Below are 20,516 nucleotides of genomic sequence, written 5' to 3'. Positions count from 1 at the left end.
TCAAAGAAAGTATTGACGTCTGTTTTGCATTCATTAGCGCTGTGAGATAAGCTTGTTCACTGGGGACTTAAATTTTGATCTGTTTCTCACCCACACCTATTATATCACATCTGAAGATATAGATTTACGACTGGAGCCCTATGGATTACTTTTTTGTTGCCATTATGTGCTTTTTGGAGCTTGAAAATGTTGGTAGCCATTCACTTACATTGTATGGACCTTCAGAGCTGACATATTCTTCAAAAAAGTCATACACATCTGGGATGGCACTAAGTGAGTAAATGAGAGAATTTTCATTCATGCCTTTAATAAGACAAGGCTTTGTCCTAAGTATGGTTAATTTTTAAAAAAAATATAAATATAATTAATCAATTAATTCACGTGGGTAAAACTTCAATTGAATTCCAACTGTTGAATATTCTCATTGGAAACTGCACCCCTTTCTTTCTAGTTTTTTTTTGTTTTTTTTGTTTTTGTTTACCAGGGTCAAAAAGTACTAGGGGCTTCACAGCAAAATTGTTAACTAAAATGACACAAATGCCATTGAAATTCAAAATGTGACATGTGACAATTGCAACATCTGATACATTTCTTACATTCCAGGCCTAGTTAAACATTCTAAACATTCAAATGTTGAACATTTTAATCAGTTGACTAAAAGGATGTCATGCATTGTGTTTTTATACAGCTATTTGTTTTTACATTTTCAATGATTAAAAGTAATGATGAGATATTTTTCTTAATCTATTTAGGCTGATAAAGGCCCTGCTCATCATTGTTTATTGTTTCATGTAGGATCTGTAGGATATTTATTGTCTGATGAAGGTCAGTGCTATCAGCACTCTCTGTTATCTGGATGATTGCAATGTTCAGAATCATTGAATGTCACCTTCAATTCAGGCGCTCTGTGTCTCTGAGTGATTTTGAGAGCCATGAGCCAAACACATGATTAGGTTCAGAGGGGCAGATTAATTTGCTAGGGCTGATGGTAATTCAGGAAGAGCAGATTAAACTTCTGGTTTTGCATGGAAACTGAAAAAATGGCTGACAGCTGATTTATTATAATATGTTGAGGAGGCTGCACTGCACTATTTTTCTTAATCAGTATTTTTGTCTTGTGTTCCACTAAAAATATCCAAACATATTCAAGACAAGTTAAATTTACTTAAGGTGCACAACTGCATAAGATTTTAAAGACTAGAGAAAGTCTAGAGAATATATTGCATATTGAAAAAAGTTTATTATCTTGTTTTGAGTACAAAGGTAACCAAGTTTTTTTTTTAAAGTTTACTCTAAAAAAAAAAAAAAAAAGGAAAACTTGTGGGGTAAGAAAAATGAACGTAATTCAAGATATATATTCTCAAAAAACAATTCTTTAATATTTTACTGTATGTAATTTTGCCTCTCTAGTAATTTTTTTCTTGTTTTAAGGATGTTTAGATATTTTCACTAGGAAACAATAATAATAATAAAAATAATCTGGTTAGGTTAATTATTATTAGGCTTGGGATCGATGCCTTTTTTAACACACCGATAATCAAAAAATAAATAAATAAATTGCAGATGATTATCGATCTATTTCTGCATTTTCTTTCAGATATAAATAGGGCTTATCGGTGCACAATAGTTTGTGTCTCGTCATATATAATTCTCAACAGAACTTTGGTAAAGTCTGAGTGGCAGCGTAACTTAAAGGGGGTTGCACACCGGATGCATCTGGCGGATGACGTTGCGCATGCGCAAATAACAATTATTTTCTATGAAGGTACGCACACTGCCAAAGCTGCTCCGCGTCTGTTGGCGGCACGCAGCTACAACTCTGGTTTTTCATTAAATTTGAGCCAAATCATTATCAAAGGACATAGATTACTTAATATAACAATCACTGGATGATCTATTGTGTATATGTATCTTTCATATAGCCTACACAATGTATACTTGCAAACTCATCAACACGACTTTTGGGTGTTGGTGACTAGATTCACAACTTTGGACTGCCACCTGCATCAAATTGATGCTTCCTTTAGTACAGTAAATTATATATCACCCCCTCGTGGTCTACCAAAGCTGTAATGCCAGCTACAGCAAACTGAAGGTCAACTGACTGTAAAAAACAGTAAATGTTTAAAGGTGAAGTGGGTAATGATGTCAAAATACATTCTACTTTCCCAGTTTATTGTTCATTGACAACTGTAAGTAAGCCAATCATGGGTTTACCTCACTCAAAAGTATAAACACTGAGCCTCCCAGGCACTATCAAAACGTTGATGTTTATATTTTGAGCGGCCTGCTCGGCTCCACCCATTCAGTTCTAGCTCAACCTATATGAAATATGAAGGGAATATGAAGAACCATGGCATACTCCCAAAATATTCCCATTTACAAGGTGGAGGACACACACACATCACCACAAATGATGAGATTGCTCTGGCAAACGAGAGCACCAATAACGAGATCATTGCGCAAGTTGCTAATACACCGCCGCCTCCCCCGTCAACAACGGTCTTGCCTAGGGCACCAAAATGGTCAGAAACGGTGCTCAGGGCTCGACAATAAGGACTGCCCGATGGCCCGGGGCCAGTGTGAGAGAGATTCGGGCCAGTTGCTAGAACTGTCACTTGCCCGATCGGGCCAGTGCTGCATTTATAACATTAGTGCAAGAAAACAACAAGTGAGAGAGCACAACAATTACACTGAGCGAACCAAGTATTCTAACCGATGAGCGAGCTCGATTCTATTTAGCTCGCAAAAATGCGCGAGCGCATAATATACTGGACACGCCAAGGCACGGTTGCGTGCAGACAACGAGCGCACTCTCCTAGCACTGTCCTCGCTCTTTTCCAAGTGTCTTAGAAGCAGCTATTACCAATGTGTAGAAAAAAAATCCCACTTAATGAATTTCATAGCGGGATTGCATGTCTTGCGCAACATTTTAAGTATCCCCGCACAGTCCGTGTTCACAGTGCACGAAATCCCCACATTTTTCGTTTTTACATGTTGGTGAAAAGCAGTAATCCACACATTGGAACACAAAAAATCAATAGTTTCATTCTATAGGACTGAAAATCCATGTCTCTCCGTGCATATGTCTCATCATCATATCTCTCAGTGCAGCGTAGACTGTTTAATGTGCATGTGCTCTCAATAAGGCACAGAGCTCTAGTTTTATTCCCACTGTAAAAAAAAAAGCTAATTTTCTCTCATTAATTTGCCTTTAGAGATGAAGTGCCAAATGAAACGTAATAAACTTTGTTAAACCCCAGTTATACACGTACCTGGAAATCACGAGCTGCTCAGTATCCAAAATGTAAGTATGGATTTAATTAGGTTAGTTTCAAAATGTAATCATTAATTCGACATTATGATGGCGTTTGATATGAAAAGAAGCAGAATCACTATGGCTATTAGGCTATTATCATCAGAGCTGTTTAGCTGCAGGGTGAAGATGAATATTTGAAACAGTCTACTTCATATCATCCTCATGAAACACCAGTTACATTACTCATTTCTGGACCGTACAGGTATTTTTGTTTTTGTGCTTTGTGCATCAGTCTGTGTTGGTCTTCAGGTTGTCTGATTTCATGTTATATACACATTCTTAATTCATAGATTAGGCCTAATATCTCCCTAATGTATATTACACGTCACAACCGATTTGGTAGCAAGTCTCTTTTCAGGGATTCATATGTTTATTACATTCAGCCAATAATCACATCTTTAACTCAGTGATTAAGTCTTTGAGCCTGTGTGTGAATACACTACACATGGCCAAAAGTTGCATGACAGCATGACTAAACGGGTGAACGAAAACCCATCATCTGCACAACAGAACTCTTCACTTAAAAACTCATGTGTAACTGGCAGGACGGAGGTTAATATAATGTATTTATGAATTTATATCTGTATGGGATTACATAAGGCATAAATCATATCTTGCAAATTATAAATGTAATTCAGTTTGGGGGGACATTGTCTAAAAAACATAATATATGTAAAAAATAATTATCTTCAGACACATTTTTAAAGCCATGATGGTAAAAACAGCTATTTGTCATTTTTGTGTTGGGGCCAGTGAAAATTTTGGCAGGGCCAGTAAAAATCTGAAGCACTGAGCCCTGGGTGCTGTCATTACACTTACTAATAGTTACCAGAAGAACCATCCTACCTCTTCTGCTAGATCCCCCGCACACCCAGCTGCCGTTCAATCTGGTGATGTTATCGGACGAGCTGATTCCTCTACAATGCTTTCTATCTGGTGTGTATATGTTATAGTGGTCTTTTTTTTTTTTTTTTTTTTTTCAATTTGGAATGCCCAATTCCCAATGCGCTCTAAGTCCTCGTGGTGGACTTGCCTCAATCCGGGTGGCAGAGGACGAATCTCAGTTGCCTCCACGTCTGAGACCGTCAATCCGCGCATCTCACATGTCTTGTTGAGTGCGTTACCGCAGAGACATAGCGCATGTGGAGTCTTCACTATTCTCCACAGCAACCACGCACAACTGTTATAGGCCCCCTGTTATAGTGGTCTTGTATATTATGACGTTAAACCTTTATCACCTTTTATTTAGTATTGCCTATTTGTTAATAGGGAATCAGAGAGTGTGAAAGGATGTGATGAGTCTAAGGGGTGTTGGCTAAGGTTGTTTGAAAACATACATTATTTTTGTAATTCCGTTTGGTGCCACTAATAGGGCAGAACTCATACACTACACCTTTAAATGTCTGCTAATGTTAATAAGGGATGTGCACTAGTAATCGAGTACTCATTCTGCACCAGCTACTAGAGTTTTAAAAACACTACTCAAATATCCAAATTAATTTTACTTTATGCACTTTCCTGACGTACGCAGCGCTGAAATACACTGTTACCTCTGAATCTCTCACCAAACCTCACAGTTACAATGGAGTCCACTGGGGGGTGGTGTGGATATGTGTTGTTGAGGTTTTGGATGAGAGAAGAAGGCATATCGTGCAAGTCAGTGCTCTAAAGCGAAGTGTGACCAAACTTGTAATATTTTGATTCTTGTTGAATTCTACTCTATTTGTATTCGGTTCACATTGTAGTCATGCAAACCAACAGACGAGGATCTGCTTTTGTGGTGGCAAATATGCAACGCAAACTTGGAAGCTGATCAGACCTGTATGTGTGTATGAGCGTGAAATCTTTTAACACAGGCAGAGCACATTTTATAAAAAACAAACTTTCACCACTTGTTTTTCTAAATAATAACATGTGAAATGATAAAAATGTGATAGCCTTTATGTAGACTTAGAGTTTACAGTATGTATGTGCAGTACTCTCATGCTGTGAGAGCAAATGTTTTTTACTGTTATTTGTTTTAATCTTTTTTATTTTCCATTTTTATTAATGCATATTGTTCATTTATTAATTTTTGTTTTCCAAAAGAAAGGCGTAGTTTGAAGTTATCTTATTTTGAAGCCCTTCTTGGTAACTTTTGTGAATAAAATTAAATATAAGATTTACATACGTGTCATACGTGTTATTTTTAACGTGCATTTTAATTTTGTTACTGAATTTTCGAGTACTGTTTTTTTAGGGGTTAGAGTACTCAACTACAAAATTACTCTAAAATGCCCATCCCTAATGTTAATGTATTGATGCCTCAAAGACGTATCATGAAAATAACTTGCCGATTAATAATCGATGTATCGATATTTTATGACAATAGAATGAGGCCATTATGAGGCCAGTCCCAAAATTGATTATGTACATTTTTGAATTATTACAATTGTTTTTACAACATTAAACCACCCAAAAGCTTGGTTTTATACATTTATGATGCATTCACATTAGAGCTTATATGTCAGAGTTCAGGTCATTTGGTTGGCGTGAAAGTGGTTGTCCAAACTCAGATGTATACCAGCAAGCCACACAGATGGTCTGGGGCATGGTTCATGGTTTGCAAATAGTATGAAAGCAATCTGGCCTTACCAGTGAAAGTCATTTGGATGAGGGTGAGTAAACAATGACAGAATTGGAATTTTTCTGTAAACTATTCCTTCATCAAGCTGTGGCGTACCTCACTTCAATTCCGACAAATGCACAAACAAGGCTAAGAACTACTTGTGTGGTTTGATACACTTGACTGTTGTGTGTGTGTGTGTGTCTGCCAGGCAGTAGCTGATGACTTTGAGGTGAGGATTGATGTTGAAGCAGCTGGTGAAAGCTGGTGATTATATGCTGTTTGTTGTGTGATCAGTGAATGACATCAGGCCGAAGTCTCTGACCACACAAATAACATCACAGGCTGCTCAATCAACTGTCCGCCTCCCTGATCAAGTCGACTGCAGACTGGAGACTACTGACAAACCAGCAGCAGAAGCAGAAAATTCTGTCTTCAGTTTCTCACCCTCATGTTGTTCTGACCCTCTTATGACTTCCTTTCCTTCATAGAACACAAAAGGAGATGCTGGGCACAACATTAGCCTCAGTCACCATTCACTTTCATTGCATCTTTTTTCTATACAATGAAAGTGAATAGTGACTAAGGCTAACATTCTGGCCAACATCTCCTGGGTGAACTGTCCCTTTAAAAAAAAAAAAAAAAAAAAGATTTTTATGTTTTCTGAAGATAATGTGAGTGATGCTTGCCCATGCAAAACTTACAGCCATGATGCAAGGGTGTTCTAGGTGGTTGCTAGGCTGTTGCTAATGTATGGGGTTTCGAAGGTGTTCTGAGAGGTTCGTAGCTGTGCGGTTGTCAGGGTGTTCAATGTGCTTGCTAAGACATTGCTAGCTAGTTATGACTATGTGATGAAATCTTTTCAAATGCAATCTGAGCCCTCCATACTATGCAGACCCGGGTCACAGAAAAAAGGATTGGGACTATTCCTCCACCCCAAAGTGTCAAGAATCCCTATTTTCAAGGATCTGTTTGACTAAACATAGGACAATAGGACAATGGCCACAAGGTGGAGGTATTGTAACAACAAAGCAAGACAGCCACCATTGTAGTGATCAAGCAGTTGGTCAAAAGCCAGTGATTTCATATAATGTCTGCATTGGAAATTGACAAGGATGCTCTGTCCGGGACCACAGTTACAGTCTATTTAGCCTCCAACAAATGTAATAGAGTAAGGAAAGTGTGATGTTTTAATATTTTCTTCGAGGCTTTACTGTAGCCGTGGTCCAAGCATTGTGAATAATTAACTGATGAAAAGCAGGTTAAAGTTGTTTTGGATTTCTACAGTGTGTATACATCTTCAAATGACATCATTTGATTTTGGAAACAACGACCTGACAGAACCTCATGGATGCATGCAGCGACAATCACTGACTTAAGGGTGGGCGGCATGACCAAATACTTGTATCACGTTGTTAGTAATTTTATATGACGGTAAAGGTATACAGTATATCACAATCATATTTATTGTATTCTTGGAAATTCAACAACAAATTTTTGTTTATTAAATAACCATGTGGTTATGACTATTTTTGTATAATTCCATGAATTAAGTATTTTAAAAATGAAAGGTACTTATTCGATAATTTTCTCTCTTTTCTTTCTTTCTTTTTTTTTTCTCGAACTTGATGGACGCAGACTAACAAATCAGGTTATTCATAACAAATAAATTATAAGTCTGGCATCAGTGCAAAAACGCATTATGTAATGCTTGAGATAAAAACAATAGAATCACAAAACAGTAAATGTAACATTTAAAAAAAAAAGGTAATTCCGACTCTAAATTCTGATTAGATGAGCCTCATTTCAAGGCATAATATAGACACACAGCTGTGACTGCACATCAGTATGGCAAGTTGCGATGTTAATGGGCAACCATAAACTACTGAAGTTCTTCTTCATTTTGTCTATGTATTTTTCAGATTTCTTCATGTTTTTTCACCACCTTCACATGTAAACGGACTAAAAACTTCAACAAACACCCCTGTGGTCACACATGAGCACATGCACACACACACACACACACACACACACAAAAACCCCCCCCAAAAAACCAAAAAAAAAACTAAAATACATATATATATATATATATATATATATATATATATATAAAAACGTGCGCATTAACCCTGCGCAGGACAGCGCCAACTGGCATCCATCCCTCTAAACTCAAACAGTCCATGTACACTTACGAGAGCCCCCGTGACAACTTTGCCATCGGATTGCTCAAGTCTGGTGCTATACAAATTTTGTGAGACAGAATAACACAACAGAAAATAATCTATAAAACAAACTCCAGCCAATAGGAGGCATAAGCACAAAGAGCGTTTAGATTCATCCACATAACTGTCCCGAAGATGTGTTCCTCCACAAAACAAGCTCCAGCCGCTAGCGGAACCAGTGCAAAAAAAACAAAACAAAAAAAGCCATTCAGATTCCTCGGGCAGTCAAATGAATGTTCAATGAGCTGGCTTATTCGGCTGTTACTTGAGTGCAACAAATGACCTAATCACTCCATTGTCCTGCAAGAAATATTCCACAAAACAAACTCTAGCCAATAGGAGGCATAAGCACATAGAACGTGCAGATTCATCCACTAACTGTCCCGAAGGAGTGTTATTCTACAAAACAAACTCCAGTCGCTAGGCGGAACCAGCACAAAAAGAAACAAAAAAGGCGCTCAGTTCCTCGAACAGTCAAGTAAATGTTCAGTGAGTCAGGCCCACTCGGCTGCAACATAAGTATCACACAATGACTTACTCACTCCAATTACTTTATGAAGGACATCGCTTGCTGTGGGCATGTAAATATTTTGTGGCCATCATTTGCATTTATTCTCAATTTGACCGGGACCATCAGTGCAAAAGTGACCTTCCGTTGATGTAAGAGTTTCTTGCATTCCTTGAATCGATCATGTTTCTCTCGTCTTATTCGCAAAGTTTGGGAACAAGAAAATGCTGTGGTTCTTCCAAGAAAGCCTTCCTTTACTCCTCACCTTGCGTAACACGAGATCTTTATCGGATGATCTCATAAATTTGGCCAGAATTGATCGGGCCTGTCTCCCTTTGCGGATCTCCAAGCCGGAACCCAGTGAGCTCGCTCGATTTCCAGCTTATGGCCTGTTATGTCGAGCAGACTCGGAAAGAGCCCATCCAGAAATTTCACCATATCTCGACCTTCTTCGTCTTCAGGAATTTCAACAATTCGGACGTTATTTCACCGGCTACAATTCTCTAAGTCTTCCAGCTTTTCTCAGAGGCGTTCCAAATCTACTTTGGTCACTAGCGGATCAGCAGCTAATTCCCTCTCTGATGACTCCAGATAATCGATCCGTTTCTCGACCTCCACCACTCTTGTAACCTTATCAGTAAATTTCGTCTCCATGGCAGTGATCGAACGACGTATTACAGCAAAATGGTCCAAGTCAGCAACGACCTTCACCAGCATCGCTGATACGTTCAGCAATTCACGCCGAATCTCCTTCACTTCTCCGGCCAAATTGACTTCCTGGTCCGCGGCCTCAGGGGGGGCGTCAGCTTGAGCACGTAAGTGTCTTTTAATGTCTCCAGAGCCTGAGGATTTTGAATTCTTTGACATATTGTCTTCCTAGAACAGTTAAGGATCAGGGTGTATCAAATCTCACCGGTTTTAGACATGAAAAGTATTAAAACTAGCAAAGTGCGCAGAGCTCGCCGTTCACACATCCGAAACTCGCATGGCGTCACGTGACTCCTCCTAAAAACTTTTTTTTTTTTTTGGTTCATTCTGAGCAGAAATTGTATTTTTTGTTCTGGTGTTCTGTTGCCTCCTTTCCAATTGGTAACTGGTTAGAACGAAATTAAGGAATGGTTAATAATGTTCTTTTTTTTTTTTTTAAATGACTACTCTGTGCTAAAGGTGGGTGATATACCAGTTGCAGTGTTACCATGATCTCTCAAGAAAAAAAGAGACCTGATCTGGAAAAACAAGCTCAAAATAAGAGACTTGGATAAGGAAATCCAACCAAAATTATTTTGGATCAACCAAAATAAGTGAAAATAAGCAATTATTCAAAAATAGGCTAATAGGCACACTGTTTGGGCATGTTTGGACTAAACACCCTCTACAAATACAATCTGAATTATTGTATTTAAACATTTAATAATAATTTTATTTTACTTATTTGTTTAAAATACAGATCTGCTTCTTGGTCAGAACCCGGCAGCATTAAAGCTAATGCATCATATCTAACAATAATTCAGTGACGACTTGGAAACAACTGTGAAATGTCCATTTTACCTCAATATTTTTCCATGTATCTGGATTAACCGTGCATGTATACGTAGTAATTATACATAGGTGTCTAAAAGGTCTTCAGCATGTCTTCATGCAAAAATTATCGGAACAAAATTAACCGGTTATTTACTGATTACCAACATTTAAAAATAACGTTTTCACTCCAGAACAATTGAAAGGGACTTTGTTCCCGTTTTCGGTTTCATTCTGCAAAAAAATGTAGTTCTTTTTCGGTTGTTGTTCCTTGGAACGTTTTCAGTCCTTGCATGTAAATAATGAAAAGCAGTCCTGTCCACTGTTTACCAAGCAAATATATCTAACGCAGTATAAATGGTAAGGTACAGCAAAATCTCTGCTGGTTGACACATGTCTATGTACCGTCATACTGTCTAACCCTACTCTGACTGATTTAAATTTTCATTCCATTACATAAAAAGGACACTTTTTGTTAAAGGCCATGGACCACAGTTACTCCTATTCCAATTTATTTTCTTGTCTCTCTGTGACCGTGGGACGGTAATTGCTCATACAGATCTCCACAGGAGGGGCAGAAATATTTAATCCCCTGAAGAGTTCACACGCTCCAAGGCCCACCCCTCCTTAGCAGACCCCTCCCTGCCCATCTCACAGCTAACAAGATACGCCAGCTTCACAGAGCACAGCACCCCTTGTCAAACAAACGTCCATTTTCTGAAAATGATCTCACAAAAAACAAAGCCATCAGGTGTTGAATTTCATCAATGCAAACAAATATTCACAAGTGCCACCTTTTAAAATACGAGCACCATGCATGTGCTTTACGATTCAATAATACATATGTGTTAATGCTGTTGTTTACCGTTGAATGAATGTACAGGGTGTAATTGTCATACACTACAATCTGCAGGGTGTTTCCCACAGTGTGTATTAAAACAGTTTGTGTTAATGTGTTTGTGTGCATATGAATTAGGCATTGCTTTGTTTTGGCAACTCTTAACTTTCCTTAAAGCTGAAGTGTGTAATTTTGGTGCCACTATGGACCCTTTTCACAGACTGTGAGGATGTGTTTCCGTCTTATTTATCAGCATAAATCTAGCATACTTTATACTTGTATTCTTTAGCATACAGTATAGAAGTTTACCCTGTGTGGTGGGGTGAGCAAGAGACAGACACAGTGAGTGTGGCATCAACAGGGCTCCAGACTAAAAAAATTACTTAGGAGCCATTGGCTCCTAAACTGAAACATTAAGGAGCCAAATGGCTGTTTTTAGTCACCAAATCATAGAATTGCTCGATTTAGATTGCTGTTCAGAAACAAGATAGAAAGCAGAAGAAAAGCAAGACCGCTGAAAACCCAATAATCGAAGGTTTAATAAACAGTATATATAGTTGAGAAGATAAGTTTGCATTTCTTTTTGTCTCATAAATGTTCACACCCCTTTCATAATTTATACAAATATAAGAGAGACATTTTTTTTTAATTTAGTACTGCTCTTCAAAATCTACATTACAGATATTTACATAAAATATAGTATGCATATAGTAGTGCGTTGTTTTTCTTGAGCATCAATGAATGTTTGCACCTTGTGTAATAGTTGTGTGTAAGTCCCTCAATTGTCCTAAGTGTCTAAAGCTTGATTTTATATATACACAGATCAGTCACAACATCAAAACCACCTGCCTAATATTGTGTAGGTCCCCCTCGTGCCACCAAAACAGCACCAACCCACATAACATTCTGAGATGCTATTCTTCTCACCACAATTTTACAGAGCTGTTAACTGAGTTACCATAGAATTTGTCAGGTCGAACCAGAAATAAAATAAATTCTAGAGACTGTTGTGTGTGAAAATCCCAGGAGATCAACAGTTACAGAAATAAACCAGCCCATCTGGCACCAACAATCATGCCACGGTCCAAATCACTGAGGTGATTGATGTGAACATTAACTGAAGCTCCTGAACCGTATCTGCATGATTTTATGCACTGCACTACTACCACACGATTGGCTAATTAGATAATCGCATGGATGATTGTTGGTGCCAGATGGGCTGGTTTGAGTATTTCTGTAACTGCTGATCTCCTGGGATTTTCACATACAACAGTCTCTAAAATTACTCCGAATGGTGCCAAAAACAAAAAACATCCAGTGAGCAGCAGTTCTGTGGAAGGAAATGTCTTGTTGATGAGAGAGGTCAATAGAGAATGACCAGGCTGTTTCGAACTGACAAAGTCTACGGTAACCACTCTGTACAATTGTGGTGAGAAGAAAATCATCTCAGAATGCTATTCTGAGATGCGGGTTGGCGCTGTTTTGGCGGCACGAGGGGGACTTACACAATACTAGGCAGGTGGTTTTAATGTTGCGGCTGATTGGTATGTGTGTGTGTGTGTATGTGTGTGTGTGTGTGTGTGTGTGTGTGTGTGTGTGTGTGTGTGTGTATATATATATATATATATATATATATATATATATATATATATATATATATATATATATATATATATATATGTATGTTTTTAAAATATTTCCTTAGTCTTTCTTTAGTGTTACTGGATGGCCCCAGACACAGAGACTGCAAGAGTGCAAATTGAAAAAAATCCCAGATGCAGTTTATTGTGCTACTCCAATCCCAATAAATAATTACCAGAAGGAAAAAAAAAAGTGGTACACAATATGGGACTCTTATTTTGAAATCTGCACTCCCAGTTGTGAGTTCACTGATGGCTAATTCGCTGAGAAAGTGAATCTGATTCAAACTGCTAACCTGAGCTCCTGAGTTAAAACCCTCAATTCTTTTCGGATGATTCATGAAAAAGATCCAGTTCAAAATAGTCATTTGTTCACGACTCTCTCGCGCTGAAAAACTGCCACTAGATAGATTTAATGATGTTAGACATTTTAATTTATGCAGTAAATTATTTAGCTTTGGCAGCCAAAAAATACTAACTAAATTAACTGAAACTAGAAAACACTGAGAAAGTGAAATAAAAACTAAATAAAAAATCCCAAACTATAATAACCCTGGTGAAATATCCCTTTGAGGTTTAAATGGGGGTTTTCAGTGTTATCTTTCTGAAACTGATGGTGTCCTTTAGGACTGTGACTTTTTCGGCCTATGGTCCTGTCCACAGTGTTTCCTGTACAACAAAAGAAAGAGGAGAAGCACTGGACAGAGGTTAGCCACAGCAGGTTTTGTTGTTGTTTAGCAGGAGTGTTTCCTGTGTGTGATGACAGTGTGTTTCCTGTCCTGCGTGTGTGTGTTTGCAGTTGTGGGTATTTTCCCATGATGTTCATTAAGGCTCACAGCAGCCAGGTCACATCCACTCCCTTCACAGCTGACTAGCACCGGGGAACAGTTTGTTCTGAGAGAGTGCTTCTATTTTTACCTTCTTTTCACAGGACTTCATTGAATTCAAGCCTTGCTGGACATGCAGACACCATGCTACAACCCACACACATGTCTCAAATATGTCTCTATTTTGTTGTTCGCTTAGAGGTGAAGTGTGCAATTTCTGCACCACTAGCAGCACCAAATGGAATTGTGATCTGTTTGTTTGAGCAGCCAGACTGGGCTGGACAAAGCAACATTTGTTTAACCAATGACATGAGTTTGGGGCTGGAGTTGGGGCATCTGTTGTTGCAGAAATGACACACTTCACATTTAAAGAAGTTCCCTCAAAGATGAAAATTCTGTAAATTTTGAACTCGCCCTCATAAATGCTGTTATTTTTGTGTAATGGAACGCAAAAGGAGAAATATTGAAGAATCTTTATGCAGCTTTTTCTATATTTATAGTTCATAGTGACAACAGCTGTCAAGCTCCAAGAAGGTCACAAACCACCATAATCATAAAAGTAGTCCATATGACTTGTGCGCTTGTATTCCAAGTATTTTGAAGCCATATGACAGCTTTGCGTGAGAAACAGAAGGAAATTTATGTTGTAATTCGCAAGTAATCTTACATTCCATAGCTCTCAAATCTCATTTACGTCCACGTTATTCAAAAATGACTCATCGACATGTCATGCTCATGGAAGGTTGTGAATGTATGGAAATATGTATATATATATATATATATATATATATATATATATATATATATATATATATATATATATATATAATTGTTTTTTTTTAAGATTCTTTTTTACAAAGTTAATGTTTTGTGGGTTTTTTAAAAAATATTTTCTAAATATTGTGCTAAATAAGAGTTTATTATTTTAATTTAAAAAAAATATAATTATATGTTATATACTATATTAAATTGTGTGATATGTTGACATTATATCGGCCTATTGGCCACCATGCTCTCTGTATATTGGCATCGGCATCAACCATTTAAAAAACCCACTGTATACTGTATATGTATATATATTTATTTATTGACACATTTTGTGATTTATTTATTTATTGCAAGATATCTTGACACATATGGATGTTTTTTTTTTTTTTTCACCATTTGGAATGCCCAATTCCCATTGCGCTTTGAGTCCTTGTGTTCGCGTAGTGATTCGCCTCAATCCGGGTGGCGGAGGACGAATCCCAGCTGCCTCCGCGTCTGAGAACGTCAACCCGCACATCTTATCATGTAGCTTGTTGAGTGCATTGCCACGGAGACTTAGTGCGTGTGGAGGCTTCATGGCATCCACCGCAGCATCCACGCTCAACTCACCACGCGCCCCACCGAGAATGAACCACATTATAACGACCACGAGGAGGTTACCCCATGTGAATCTACCCTCCCTAGCAACCGGGCCAATTTGGTTGCTTAGGAGACCTGGCTGGAGTCACTCAGCACGCCCTGGGATTTGAACTAGCGAACTAGTGAACCCCAATGGTGGTAGCCAGCGTCTTTTACCACTGAGCTACCCAGGCCCCCCATATGGATGTTTTTTAAAGAAAGATTTATTTAATAAAATGGCACTCTTGATCCTCCGTAGGTTTTGAGTGAATAATGAATTAAATTTTGGTCTGTGAGGACAGAAAGCTATTAGAAAGGTTTTAGAAGACTGAAAGTTCATATGGACTTTTATGATACTTTTTATGATTGACAGTTGTAGTTTCAAGATTCTAAATATTCTGTCAATGTAAGTCTATGGGATTTTGGGGGAATATTTTTCAGCAGGAAACCATTAGTCTGAACAGTAATAAAAGACATAGTACACTAATTTAAGTATAGCCTGAAGGTCTGTGCCAAATTTGGTGGACAACTTTGGTGGACAAAACAGAAAGAGGTAAGGGATTTTGAAAAAAACATTACCCAAGTGAGTGTGTGTGTGTTTGCAGACGAATTTCACTCGTCAAGGCAGGTTCTTAATGTTCTCTCCTCAGGGCACTATGTCACACAGCTTTCGCAAAATGAAAACACGGTTCACGCTCAAGGGGACAGTAAATCTACTTCCTTTAATGGAGGACATGTTCACAGAATGTCCTGTGACAAGTCTGTCCATAGACGTGTTATTTAATACCTCTCGGTGAATAGAAAGGAAGGGGCTCTCCCATATATCTCGCCTTTTTCTCTCTCTGCCTCCAAGACATTATCTGTTCTCAGTGGGGGTCCGTCAGGGAGGCTGAGCCTCCTCAAAAAATTTAATGGACATAACCACTTAATTGACCAAATGAACTGTTGTTTTCATCTATTTACCTACTAAATTTCATGTTTGTTTTTTCTTTCATGTGCGGTAGTTCAGCTAAGTTTGACTGCACAAATGTCAAAGATGGCTGAGAACGTAAAGGCTCAGCTCATTTGTAAACTGACCAATCAGAATGGATATTTAAATGACAGAACACGGCAGATTTACATTTACGCAATTAGCACGCTTTTTTCAAAGTGCATTCCAGGTATACATTTGATGAGTTTGTGTGTTCCCTGGGATTCGAATCCATACTTTTGGTGTTGCTATTGCGCCATGCTCTACCAGTTGAGCTACAGGAACAATTCCATAATGCTTCCATCCAAAATGTGGCCTAAAGAACATGTTCTTGTGTTAAAAGGAGCAATGAATGTAACATAATACAGGTAGCTTGAGATTTTTAAAAGTTCTTTTAACTTGACATGACATCTGAAAAACACGATACTCCTGCGCAAGATGCTGAAAAAATAAATAAATAAATAAATAAAAAAAACTGTGAGACATGGCACAACAGACAAAGATGCCTGTCTAGCGCATGTTTACATAGAACAACAATTGTAAAACTGCACAGACGGATGCAAAAGCACGTTCGGTGTGATCAGCCCCTAAAAATGCAAAAGGAAGACAAAATCAGAGGTAACCTTATGAACCAAGCGGCTTTCAGTACTTAACGCATCATAAAGTGTGCTTGTTGGTGCAGTTCAAGACAAATTTAGTAAACTGCCTTCAAAAATTTGGATTTCATTGTTATTTTTTTAGTGAATAACAATGAAATCCAAATTTTTGAAGGCAGTTTACTAAATTTGTGTTAGGATTGTGATAGGAAAGATAATAACATGTCGTTAATTATCAAGACTGACCAGAAGTGATGATTTATAGTTAAAAAAGTACTGAAATATTTATCTTTTTCGCACCAAATACGATCATGTCACTTTAGAAGACATCATTTATCTTTTAAGTTGTATGGATGACCGTTATGCTGACTGTCTGTTCTTTTTGGAGCTTCAAAGGTCTGATCATGATCCACATATATTTTAAGGACCTACTGAGCTGAGATATTTTTCTGTTTTTCTTTAAATGCGTTCTGGTGAAGAAAGTCATACACACCTGGGATGTCATGAGGGTTAGTAGAAGATGAGAGTATTTTTTTTTATTTTTGGTTTAAATACATATTTAATAAATATTTTTTATTTTACCCTTTAAGAGATCAGGGAGAGATTATTTGTGTACTGGAGCATAATTGTCCACAAAAATTATGTGATAATAAAACCTACTACAATCCCTTAGTAGTTTGATCAATATTGACATTTACATATCAGCCTCCCTGGAAAAATTCCCTCATAATCTTTCTATTCATTCTCATCTAAGACGCACAACAGGAGATGATGTGGAGATGCCCAGGGGATTCATTAAAGAGGTCCAACTCTGTTGGTTAAGGGGTTGTGATCTGTCTGGCCTTTAAATTTCAAGTGGCTTTCACTCATGACAGATTCACCCCTGTGCTAATTTTGCTCATAGCAGTGAAAGTGAAGAGCTAACACATGCAAGCTTGGTCCCTTGCACTAACTTTCCTCAATCATTATTGCCTCTAAATTCTGAATTTACTAAGGAGTTGCTCCACTTTTGCCTGTGGTATTTCAGCGCAAAAACCTGCGTCTTATTCCCTCACCAGCCACATTCTGGTTAAAGCAGGTGCAATTAGCAATGAAATAGCACTGCTATATTTATTTTTTCAGTGCAATAAACATTGCGTTATTAATGCCCAAGGAGAGCTGGCGGTAAACTGAATTTTATTAAAAAGAAATGCTTGTGTTAATTTTTGTTCATCATGGTAGTAGTAATTCATCCAATAATGATCAATTGATGTTGAAGAGCATTATAACCTGTCAAATATCCAGATGTGCGGTGTAGTCAAGTGCACTTTCGGCATGTTAAGAGAGGGTGTCTGGATCACAGTAGTGGAGTGGTGCTGTACAGTCCTGGCAGAGTCTGTCAGATCATAGTGGTCTGCTGCATATTCCGCTACATATTGTTTAAAACTGACCCACAAGATCGGAATTGCACCATGCATATTGTGTTCAGCACAGATTTTGTGGCGGTGTTTGCACCGTTTCCTGATTTGCAAAATGTCTTTAGTGAATCGGCTGCTAAACTAATGCAGACATCGTGTGCAAAGAAACAGCTCAAATAATACACAAGTTTTAACAGACAAATTAATGTAGGTGCTAGAATAAAATTATAAGCTTCACATTTCTGCCTTTAAACCCTCCAAAAATTGCCCAATTCACTTCCATTGTAAGTGACCTACTGTTACCTTGAGTTTTGCTTTTTTTTTAAAAGAGGAGGGATCAGTCTAAATTATTTTTTGTGTTAATCAACATTATGCCACAAATGCTGTCGATTTGAGCTTAACCTGTATTGAACCTGTAATATTCCTTTAAGAAGCATGCACTTCATCTTATTGCTCTAAAATGTGCATGTGCGTTAACTGGACAAACTTGGGAAAAAAAAAGAAGTCTTTTTTTAAAGCTTAATTTCAGTTAAAGTATCAGAATAAAAGATTGTCAGATTTTATTGTTGATTTGAAAAATGTCATTAAAACAATCTTAGCCAAGTGTTTCGGACATTTCAGTCTTTCCCCATTCAGGTGGAAAGGAGCTGTAATTTATGTTGATGTTGGTTATAAAATGTAGTAGTGTGCGGGCTCAGATGTAATATGCAGTTTTGTATGCGTTTTCTGTAATGAGCTGGGGTGACATTATGCATAATGTGTTAAACAGAGCTCAGAGTATTGCACTCTTGTTTGTGGCCACAGTGGGGTTTAATACAAAAATATAAAAAAAAATTTAATACAAAATTCTCCAGTACAAATGACATTTTCTGTCCACTATTTATAACCTTCACACAATAACCTTTCAAGCCTTTACAACTATTTTTACATTCATGTTTGTCTTGATGTTTTGTATTCACCAACTACATGAGCTTGGATAAAAGCCCATTTTTTTATATCTGTACACAAAACAACCAGGCCGTTTTGTAGACCAGAGTGCTGTGTTTTGACAGCAGCTAATTTAGTTTTACACACCTCGGGCTTTGACCTTTTAGAGTCTAACATGCTCATTATTCATTGTTATGAAGAACTTGTAAATAACTAAGGCCTCCTGTTCTAATAATGCCATGACAAAGCCCTCTGGTCAGATGGCTTGGACACTTCTATCAATGATCTACACGAATGTTAAGAATCTTCTTATCAACTGGAGTCCTGTGCAAGACACTGGTTAAACTTTGACCTCTGACAAGAGTATAGGACAGAAAAACAACGCTGTATGTTGTCTGATGATCCCATAGCACAAAAAAGTGTGTGTGAAAATACATGTGCTTCCTTTCCATGGATAACAGTGCAGCTCAGGAAATATGTTGGAACAAATGCCAGACTTCCAGGCTCTGGCTCTCAGTGTGCACTGTTGAGGAAGGCTGGAATACACGTATATGCTGGACCATGACTGTGTAAACCTTAGAGGGCTGAATCCATTTCATCTGTATGATAAAACTGAGTTTTGGATAAAATTACGGCTGTTAGACTAACAGGACAAGCGTCATAGAAGGCTGTGCAATGTCCTTCTGGATGGTGAGTTTCTTGTTGACCACTCCATCTTCAGACATAAGACTAGTAAGGAATACTGGAATACTGGAATAGATGCTGTTTAAAAGAATAAAAACTGTCAGCACTTGAAATCATCACTTATATTACGTAAAGCCTTCTTGAGGCTGATAAGGACAGGATCGAAATTTCATTGTATTTTTTATGTTTATTATTAAGTGACTTTTTCTGTTGTGATTTTTTTGGGGAAAATATTCGGAATTCTGCGGAATGGATTTAAATATGCTAAAATGTGTTTATCAGAGCTGGTCCTACACTAATATTGGTAGCCAAAAGCATATTAAATTAGCCATATACAAAAAGTCTGAGATCATAAGGGAAACATTTTTATTTTGCATTTTTCTAATACAAATAAATAAATTATAATTTTAGTGAAAAGTTGGTAAGCAAGGATGTCTGACCTTTTTTAGCTGACATGACCAATATTATAAATTTGCTTATGTTTGATTAGTGAACTAGAAATAGTGCAGAACCCTAAATATTTCTTACATTTTACATCACAACATTTCTTCTGTGTAAAATATTTCAAAATCCAAAATATTTGTTTATTTCCAGGTTTCATGAAAAAAAACAAAAAACAAAAACAAAATGTGGTCTCATAATTTGGGGCTTAATATTTGTTGGGTGTAGGTGTTTAAATGTAGATAGAAGAAAAAAATACTTTGAATGACTGGCATTCCAATTTTGCAGAAATCTGCGGAGGAGTCTGTGGAGTTCAGGGCACACAAATTGATGTTGATAGTGTACTAGGTAGAACAACAGGGGAAAAAAAAAACTTGAACTTTTTAAATTGTATTTTGCATTTCAACACTTTAGATTAGGGTTGAGTATTATGATAAGAAATTATGCTTGTAATATTATTCCAATTTGGACCATAATGTTACAAAACAAGTTGCAAAGGCTGTGAAATTGCACACACATTTAAATCATAGACCCTCTGGCTGCGTTTTTAAGATGTTGTCTTGTCTGACTGTGAATCTGGGTTAGGAAAAACAATATACAAAGTAAGACAGACACAGTTCCAAGTCCCAACTTGTCGT

General features: G+C 37.5%; 1 protein-coding gene across 6 annotated transcripts in view; it reads left to right on the top strand.

Annotated features, from left to right (window-relative positions):
* The window catches only part of tns1b (tensin 1b), a 370,155-nt gene that overhangs the window by 25,941 nt on the left and 323,698 nt on the right, over positions 1–20,516 (top strand). The window contains exon 1 of one of the 6 annotated variants that reach the window (XM_051710897.1): positions 19,267–19,443. The exons of the other annotated variants lie outside the window; for them this stretch is intronic. Coding sequence (XP_051566857.1) covers positions 19,429–19,443 — 15 coding nt within the window. The 5' untranslated portion in view covers positions 19,267–19,428. Of the gene's footprint in view, positions 1–19,266; positions 19,444–20,516 lie in introns of those variants that run through there. 6 annotated transcript variants of the gene reach the window in all.

This window comes from Myxocyprinus asiaticus, chromosome 11 (genome assembly GCF_019703515.2).
Source record: "Myxocyprinus asiaticus isolate MX2 ecotype Aquarium Trade chromosome 11, UBuf_Myxa_2, whole genome shotgun sequence".
Lineage (NCBI taxonomy): Eukaryota > Metazoa > Chordata > Actinopteri > Cypriniformes > Catostomidae > Myxocyprinus > Myxocyprinus asiaticus.
Note: the sequence above shows the minus strand (reverse complement) of the source record. Positions and strands in the feature narration are given on the sequence as shown.